The sequence below is a fragment of the Rhinolophus sinicus genome, linkage group LG15 (genome assembly GCF_036562045.2).
Source record: "Rhinolophus sinicus isolate RSC01 linkage group LG15, ASM3656204v1, whole genome shotgun sequence".
Lineage (NCBI taxonomy): Eukaryota > Metazoa > Chordata > Mammalia > Chiroptera > Rhinolophidae > Rhinolophus > Rhinolophus sinicus.
Window position 1 is genome coordinate 17804058 of NC_133764.1, and position 8927 is coordinate 17812984.

Genomic DNA, 8927 nt, shown 5'->3' on the forward strand with positions numbered 1-8927 from the left:
CCACTCTTGAGGGTGGCTTCTTTCCTGCCTAAAACTATCACATATTTCCCAGCTCTAGTGATACCGGCCCCATGCTGATAGGTCTCTGCACATTTTAGTTCTGGCTATAAACCTTTTTTTTTTTTTTAAAGATTTTATTGGGGAAGGGGAACAGGACTTTATTGGGGAACAGTGTGTACTTCCAGGACTTTTTTCCAAGTCAAGTTGTTGTCCTTTCATTCTTAGTTGTGGAGGGTGCAGCTCAGCTCTAGGTCCAATTGCCATTGCTAGTTGCAGGGAGCGCTGCCCACCATCCCTTGCGGGAGTTGAGGAATCGAACTGGCAACCTTGTGGTTGAGAGCCCACTGGCCCATGGGGGAATCGACCTGGCAGCCTTCGGAGTTAGGAGCATGGAGCTCTAACCGCATGAGCCACCGGGTCGGCCCTATAAACCTATTTTTAAGCAGGGGTGATAGGATTTGGGGATAAAAGTGAGGTGTGGCCGCATCACTTGCATCTCTAGTCATGAACAGCAAGGCAGAGGCGGGGCTCTTGTAATGCAGCATGACGGGGAGGAACTGCTTATGTAACTGGGACAGCAGATTTAGCGGGAGCAGAGGCAGAGGCTGGAGATGGGAACAGTGGGCTGTCGGCAGGGGCAACATCGCCAGGTCCCTCATAAGGTAGGCTGTGGGCTCTGGCGGCCTGATAGGGGAGGCGAAGGAGGTCAAGCCTTGAGAGGCCTGGGAGTGACTGGTGAAGATGCCCACGTGGGGGGAGGGCAGGGAGGCTATACTGAGCAAGTATCCCAGCCCCATAATGGAGGTGCAGGCTGCATCTTTGATGCCTCATAAGGAAAATATCCAAATACTGCTTTCCTAGAGGATTTGAATTGCGTCCAGGAAATCGAGGCCTTGGCCAAAGCAAAGGGTATCTCTAGGGTTGGGATTTCAGGGAAGCCTACTCACACGGGCAGAACCTGTAATGCCTCTAGAGCAGATGTTTCAGAGTGGCTCCCCTGGTTCTCAGCAGGGTGGCAACATCCAGGGCCCTAGGGTCCGAGGCTGGAAGAGCCTCTGGTCCGGTGTGGGGACCACCAGGTCAGGTCTGGAAGAACTGTGGAGACTGCGGGAGCCTCAGTGCCTGCACCAGCAGCTCCTGGAGCCAGCCCCGCTGCTGGTAGAGAAGCCTCTGTCTGAGTGGCCAGTGCCTCAGTGCATCAACCTCTTTCTGCCCGAGTTTCCCATTAGACCCCTTAGGGAGCATCAGCAGCTGAAGGTAGGTCAACGGAATCCCTGAAGGGGTCTGTCTTGGGGGTAAATTTAAAAATGACCAGTCTCAATTGCCCTGTTCTCCACTTTTCTGTACAGATTTTAGGCCTTGTGGCTAAAGGCTCCTTTGGAACTGTCTTCAAGGTGCTAGATTGTGGCCAGAAAGCAGTATTTGCAGTGAAGGTAGGGACCTAGGTACTCTTCCACATTATTCTCTAGTTCTTGCCTCCAGTCTTGGTTCCAGAAAGGTTAGGAGGAATAAACAATTCAATATCACTACGTATTCCCCTCTAGGAGTCATCACTTCTCTTTTATAGGTGGTGTCCAAGGTCAAGGTCCTCCAGAGGGACGTCCTGAGGCAGTGCAAAGAGGAGGTTAGCATCCAGGTATGCACAGAGCCCTGGAAGGGAGCCTAGGAAGAACTGTAAAACACAGGTGGAGAAAGTTCCTTTCTTGTCCAACTGCCCTGCTCTTCCTGGTTCTGCCCCTTCCTCTGCTTCAACCAAAGTAGATCCTGGGAAAAGTAGCTACCAGCAGTTATTCTGGGTCTTCCAGGGAAATCTCTGCAGCACATCCCGGTGTGTTCCTTAGTAGTACGCTGGTTCCCGGATTATCAGGCAGGCAGTCCCAGTTTAGTTCACCTGAAAGGAGAGGTGGGGCAGCAGCTCCCTTTCTGCACAAGTAGGTATATTCTGACTTCTTGGCTGCCTTGATCCTCAGTGATCCTGTTCTTCCTGTTTTCTTCATCCCTAGCGACAAATCAACCATCCTTTTGTACACGGTTTGGGGGACAGCTGGCAGGGAAAACGGCACCTCTTCATTAGTGAGTGACTGGCCTCTCTCATTTCCAAGGGTCCTACCATATTCCCCACCTGAGATTACCCAGCCCTTTGGCTTGTTCTGCCTTTGCTCTATTCCCCTTCTCACAGCACTTCTCTCTCCCAAAAGGAGAGGGAATTGCAGGTGGCGTCAGTTTGGGCAGGAGGCCTACAATGCCTCAAGCCCAGGCACAGTGGCCCCAAATATTGCCTAGACGTTTGGTGCTTTGCAGTGTGTAGCTACTGCAGCACAGATCTGTATTCTCTGTGGTCCACTGTCGGCTGCTTTGCTGAGGCTTCCATCCGTCTCTTTGCTGCTGAGCTGGTCCTGGTGCTGTGTAAGTGAAATGTGGGGGGTAATGGAAATGGGGGAAGAATTAAGGGGTGGGTGAGAAATAAGAGAATTGGTATTAACTCTGGAGGTCAAAGAACAGGGATAGGGATGTGGTAGGGCTATCAGGGCAATTGGAAAGGACTGGAGAGTGTCTGTGCCCCATGATTGCTGTCATCCGTAGGCTACCTCCATGACTTGGGCATCATCCATCGAGATGTGAAGGTAGAGTGCTTTTTTTCTTTGTCTGAGGAGGGGCCTCAGTAAGACGTTTCACAGGTCCAAGAAGGCAGGAGGAAGCTGAGAACAGTTGACCATGGGGCCCTCCTGGGTGCTAAGGCTTTGGGTAAAGGCCCTCCAAGCATAGACTTAAATGCTGAGTAGGGCATTTTCAGCTGGGGGGGTATACATGATGAAAGAGGGTTGAAATGAAGATGAATAATTTCTCACCTGTGATTTTTCAGATGGAGAATATCCTTCTGGATGAACGAGGTAAGTCCTTTTCTTTTCCTAGCCCCTTCAGTGTGGGAGTATGTCATGGCTGATGCGGGGTGAAACAGAGTGTTGCTGTTGGGTTATCTTTTATAGGACATCTGAAACTGACAGACTTCGGTCTGTCCCGCCACCTGCCCCAGGGAGCTCGAGCCTATACTATCTGTGGCACTCTTCAATACATGGGTAAGAGAGATCAACGCTGGTGGGTAAGCGTTGGGCAGGAGGATAGCCAACAGATGTCAATGACAAGTATCTTTCAAATCTGTAGCCCCAGAGGTCCTGAGTGGAGGGCCTTACAACCATGCTGCTGATTGGTGGTCTCTGGGTATCTTGCTTTTCTCTCTGGCAACTGGAAAGGTGAGAGAATGATAGTGATGCTGGGCAGAGAAGAGAGGAGCTTTGCCCTGTGGTGGAAAGAAGGAAGACCTTAGGAAACTTTGCCTTATTCCTACTAAGGAATGATATCCTCCCAACCTCTGAACTCAGTTCCCAGTGGCTGCAGAGAGAGATCATGTGGCCATGTTGGCAAGTGTGACCCACTGTGACCCTGAGATCCCAGCTTCTCTTAACCAGGGGCTCTCACTTCTGCTCCATGAGGTAAGGGTGAGCACGACTTTCCTTTTTGACTACCAAACCATTCACTTGCTCCTTTCTCTATCTTTGAAGTGGTATTTCCCCATTCTTCTGATTGTTTTTGCGGGAGGTGTGGGGCGGCTCCAACTTGATCAAGTAATACCTCACTAGGTGTCCTCTAACCAGCACTTCACATTTCATTCCTGTTTCCTGGTCCTCCAAATCTCCTCCCCATCTCTGACAGATAGGTCACTTCTGAGAGAGGTGGGCCAGTGCTGCTTTCTTACCAACACAGCTCCTTTATTCCTACCTTTGACCCTAAATTAGCCTGTCTCCCTCTTTTACAAATCCTTTCCTCTTTAGGGTTTTTCCTGCCCTCCACAGCTCCATGAACTTTATTCCTTTTCCAGCTTCTCTGTTCAGCTCCTTTCCTATACCAGTTCCTCAGGCTTCATGCTCTATTTCTCTTTAGCTCTTATGCCAGAATCCCCTCCAGCGGCTACGCCATTTGCATCACTTCCAGGTCCACCCTTTCTTTCGGGGTGTGGTCTTTGACCCAGAGCTCCTACGGAAGCAGCCAATGAACTTTGTCCCGGAGACACAAACTACCCAGCCATGTCCATTGGAGTCCATGCTCTTCAAGGACTTTGACTGTCACCTGGAGTCCTACCTGGTCCACGCCCCTAGCCTTGCTTGAGCCCCTCTACTGTAGATTGGGGCCCACCTGAGAACTTGAGGATCTCCTCCACTGCCAACTCAGTGTGACCACCTTGATGATCCAGTTTGTTTTCACTTTGTAGCCTCTTACCATTCTGTTCTTCTAGGCATGTACCAGAGTCCACATCTTGGGCATTCTGCTACTGGCAGCCACAGCTGGCCCTAGCCCTTCCCCTGTCATACAACCCACCTCTCAAACATCTCAGATCAGAGCGTTGATCTTTTCCTCGGCTTCATTTCTCCAGTGCTCATACCCTGAAGCTTTGAGCCAGAGGCTTATTCCACTTTTCCCTCGCCTTGTTTCTCTACCATGTTTCCTTTCTTGAGCAGTGACACTTCATGGTTTCCCAAGGTGCTATTTATGTGTTTAACAGGTTTGTCAGAAGCAGTATGAATATTTTTCAGAGGTCTCAAAAGCTGACATTTCAACCCCTAAACATGCAGCTAAATATATGATTCTGAGGGCTCAAATTTAATCTGTGATAAATTTAATTTTTAAAAATTTGAAAAGTGAATCTAATAGCTTAATGTGAGGAAGAGAATAGGAACTGAAACATGGGTGGGTTAAATGTCTTCTCTAGGGGTAACTGGAATAGCTATCCAAATATTTTCCAAAATAAAACCTCTGAAAAACAGAAGGATTCTTAAATTGATCATTGCTCTAGACAGCCCAGGAATCAGTTTCTAATGGGCAAACCAAGGAATTAAGAGACATGATATCAACCATAAGATTTAAGAACCTTTTTCCTTTAGTAAGGAAAATCGTCTGGACCTAAAATGTGTATACATCTTGGGCTTTACGACTTCATTTTTCTTTAACTAACTTCTCAAAATCTTCATTTTTGCTAGTCTTCAGTTATATTTGTATCCGGAGTCTGGAAAGTACTCTGTGTACTTCTATTAATTCTGTCCCTGGATTAAGCCAGATTTTCCCTTGTACATAGCTGGCATTTTATTGGTTTCTGTAGAATTACCTTGTCTGGATTGCACTTTTGGCAATCCGTATCAAATCTCTATGAAACTTAATTGTTGTGGATACTGTAAAGGGTAATGATTATAATTCATAATGTTCTATTTAAAAATACATAGGGGAATTTTTCTCTGAATCCAGTTGTGCTTTTCTTGAATTGCTGTTTGGATTTTACCTTAAAGACACTATTCAACTGACTATTTTTCTCTTCATATTGATGCTAGACTACTTAGAGCCAGTTTACGGTCCACCTCCAGCAACTGTTTAGAACTTCATGTTATATATTTTGTATGATAGCTACTTTCTTGGTTTCATATTCCTTTTCTACATTTATTTTCCTAATTCTCATTTTCCTATGTTTTAATCTTTGTCTTACTATATTATCTGCATCTTTGTAAGACTTTTTTGGAATGAGGATATAAATAAATAAAAGAATGTATCCTTAATTCTTCTGATTATCTCGTTTGTTTCTCTTTATTTTTTTTTTATTTTATTTTTTTTTAGCTTTATTACATTTATTTTAAGTTGTAGTGACCAGAACTGCACATTGGATAAAAATCCTGCATACTAGAAATAGGAATTAATGGTTTCTAAAATAGTAGTTGAGAGTCATAGATTGGAATTTAGGAGACCTGGTGCCTCACCAATAACTGTCTCAGTGTCTTTACACAAGTCATTTTAATCTCTCTGGATCTTAGTTTCCTATGTATAAAATGAGGGGGTGACAGTCACTGGTCCTTAATTGTGGGAAATGGGTTTCAGATTTCTGTAATGACTTTCCAAAGGGCAGATGCATATGATTTTATGATACTGTGTGTCTGGCCCAATGTTAATTAATGTTCAGGTAACCCAACATAACCCAACATTCCATAGCCTCTCTGGTCACAGCAGCATATTGGGTTAAGGTCTTTAGGACATAGTTGACAGAATGTCACTAGAGTTCCTTTCCTAGGACAAATTAGATTGCTTAGAGGCCATGATGATGTAGGTGTAGTTTGAATAATTTCTTACCAAATAAGGACATTATTAACATACTCTCTTCAATCTGTGGTGCACTACAGCAGTGATTTTCAGGGTACAGTGGAGAGGTGATAGAAAAATCAAAGTTTCAGAAAGTATAATTTGAAAAAAGCACTAAAATAAAAAATAAAAAAAATAAAAAAGCACTGCCCCCACCCCCTAGTTTTGTTATGTTCATCCCTGGAAGACATTCCTTCCAGCTACCCTCCACTCCCATTCAGAATCACTGACCTATAAATATAATATTTTTTACTTATTTACATTCAATTCACTTAAAAACAATTTTTTTATATACAGCCTGAAATGATCGTTTAAGTTTAACCCTATGATTTGATTTTTCATTACCTAGAAGAAAATAGATGCACCTGTAAATATGGATATTTTATTCTGTATTCCCTTCTGTCTTTTGTAAGAATTTAAGATTAGTCTCAACATCAGTCCTTATATTCTTTTAGAAAAGTGTCTTTGTAGTTCTACATTGTAGTTTTTTACCTCTAACCTAAGTTGCTTTATTATACATTGAACTGTTCATTTGTTCACTTGTTCACTGATTTAACAGACTGGTAATCTCACTTCCTTGGTTATTTCTTTAAAGTCTTCAATATAAAAATTTTGTCAAAGCATTTTTAACAAATTAAATAAAATCATACTCACTGCATTATTAACCTCTGTTATGTGCTGAATTGTGTCACCACCCCCCCATTCATATGTTGAAGTCTTAACCTCTAGTACTTCAGAATGTAACTGTATTTGGAGATAGGGTGGGCCCTAACACAATGTAGTTGGTATCCTTATAAAGAAGAAACTAGGACACAGACACACAGAGGTAAGACCACGTGAAGATAAGGTTGACAGCCATCTACAAGCCAGTGAGAAAGGTCTCAGAAGAAACCAACCCTGCTGACATCTTGATCTCAGATTTCTAGCCTCCAGAATTGTGAGAAAATAAATTTTTGTTGTTTAAGCCAGGCAGTCTGTGGTATTTTGTTATGGCAGCCCTAGCAAACTAGTACAACCCCTATGAAGTGTTCTAATAGATTAATCAAGAATGATTATTTTATTTACCAAAAAGCATGCTATCTTCTTCGTATCTGGTTTTGCTTACATTCTGAGAACGTGCTATTTCTGATTTCTTTGGCCTCTCTGAGTTTTGCTGGTTTATGGAGCTGTTGACACTGCCTCCTTGGTGCAGTACTCCATTAAACTCAGGAGCAAGGCTAATCGTTCCAGTTTCATCCTTGAGTTCACTCAGAAGCACTGCCTGGTGGATACTTCTGAGTGGCTGATTTGGATTATGTAATTGGATTCTAACAAAATAAGTAATGTCTAATCCTAAAATTTAAAAGCTACATTGTTTTTAGTTGGACCCCTACTTTATATCACAAACAAAACTTATTTCCAGATACATTAAGGCTTTGAATTTGATTATCAAAACATTAGGAATCTTAGAAGAACATTTGGCAGACTAGACCTACAATCAATCACTGGAGGAGATACGTAAACCAAGACAGAAAATGAAAGCACTATAAAAAAGGAGAACAGTGACATCAAAATTTGATGAATGAATGACTCAAGATAAGAAATCCAGATGCTCTGAAAGGAAAGATAAATATTTTGACCACATAAGTTTGATCTTTGTATGGCCAAAGATACCATTAATAAAGTCAATAGACAAAAAACAAAAAAAACACACAAAACACTGTAATGTGATGACAGTTAATGTCTATAACAGAACTCTTAGAAAAGAACCTATTTCTTTTTTAAGGGCCGGGAATATGAAGTGACAAATGAATAAGATCTATATCAGTTGATTTAGAAGGATCTATACATCAAATGAGGAAAAAAATGCAGAAGTCTAAGAAATGCCATTTTTTAAAAAGATTTTTTTTTGCGGGGGAAGGGGAACAGGACTTTATTGGGGAACAGTGTGTACTTCTGGGATTTTTCCAAGTCAAGTTGTTGGCCTTTCAATCTTAGTTGTGGAGGGCACAGCTCAGCAGCTCCAGGTCCAGTTGCCGTTGCTAGTTGCAGGGGGCGCAGCCCACCATCCCTTGTGGGAGTCAAACCAGCAACCTTGTGGTTGAGAGCCCACGCTCCAACCAACTGAGCCATCTGGTCACCTGGGAGCTGAGTGGCAGCTCATTGACTTCATTCTAGTTGAGGAGGGTGCAGCTCGCTGGCCCATGTGGAAATTGAGCCAGCAGCCCCGTTGCCCAGAGCTCGCACTCTAACCAATTGAGCCACCCGTCCGCCCAAGAAATGCCATTTTTGTAAAGGACTCAATGCCTTCTTCCTCTCCCTGTGTGTGTATGTGAGACAGAGAATGTGAAAAAGAGAACCTGAAAGGGAAAGAGGGGTAATGCAAGTGGAAAGACAAGAAAAGATCTCAACTTGAGACCCCATTCTGCACAACAATTTTTTTGGGGAAAATGTGTGCATGTATAAATAATAAACACAAAACCTGTGTGTGTATGTATATGTTCTTACAAAGGTGTACACAACTATTGGTTACCTCATGCAGGGGAACCTTTGCCTTTAATCTTTGTATTGTATTGTTTCACTTGCTAGAAAAAGAATCTATTATTTTTAAAATCAAAAGGATTACACAAGAGACCAACAACAAACTAATTCTGTTTATGTTACGTATTTACAATGGTATTTTCCCTCTCATCTACCCCTCCATATCCCTCTTAATTTGCTTCAGGAAGCGCCATATCCCTTTGGCTACTCACCTGGCATCTGACATACCAACT

General features: G+C 43.3%; 1 protein-coding gene across 4 annotated transcripts; it reads left to right on the top strand.

Annotated features, from left to right (window-relative positions):
• The first annotated feature begins 68 nt into the window (after positions 1–68).
• Positions 69–5600, top strand: RSKR (ribosomal protein S6 kinase related). 4 transcript variants are annotated; one of them, XM_019731415.2, is made up of 12 exons: positions 69–662; positions 1009–1257; positions 1350–1433; positions 1568–1636; positions 2004–2073; positions 2302–2406; positions 2584–2624; positions 2864–2891; positions 2988–3077; positions 3163–3251; positions 3381–3491; positions 3940–5600. In XM_019731415.2, the coding sequence occupies exons 1-12, from the start codon at positions 612–614 to the stop codon at positions 4162–4164; spliced, it is 1212 nt and encodes a 403-aa protein (XP_019586974.2). In that variant the 5' UTR covers positions 69–611; the 3' UTR covers positions 4165–5600. The 4 variants fall into 4 exon arrangements, with proteins under 4 accessions (XP_019586974.2, XP_019586975.2, XP_019586978.2 ...); XM_019731416.2 differs by having other exon boundaries at positions 1012–1257; XM_019731419.2 differs by lacking the exon at positions 2302–2406.
• Positions 5601–8927: the final 3327 nt, after the last annotated feature.

What these genes read in the sequence shown, in the direction of transcription:
- RSKR (XM_019731415.2), top strand. Translation starts at nt 612, where the DNA reads ATGGGAACAGTGGGCTGTCGGCAGGGGCAACATCGCCAGGTCCCTCAT. An exon ending in ATCGCCAGGTCCCTCATAAG is followed by an intron (nt 663 to 1,008) that starts GTAGGCTGTGGG and finishes CCTGGTTCTCAG; the next exon opens with CAGGGTGGCAACATCCAGGG. An exon ending in TCTCTCTGGCAACTGGAAAG is followed by an intron (nt 3,252 to 3,380) that starts GTGAGAGAATGA and finishes CTCTGAACTCAG; the next exon opens with TTCCCAGTGGCTGCAGAGAG.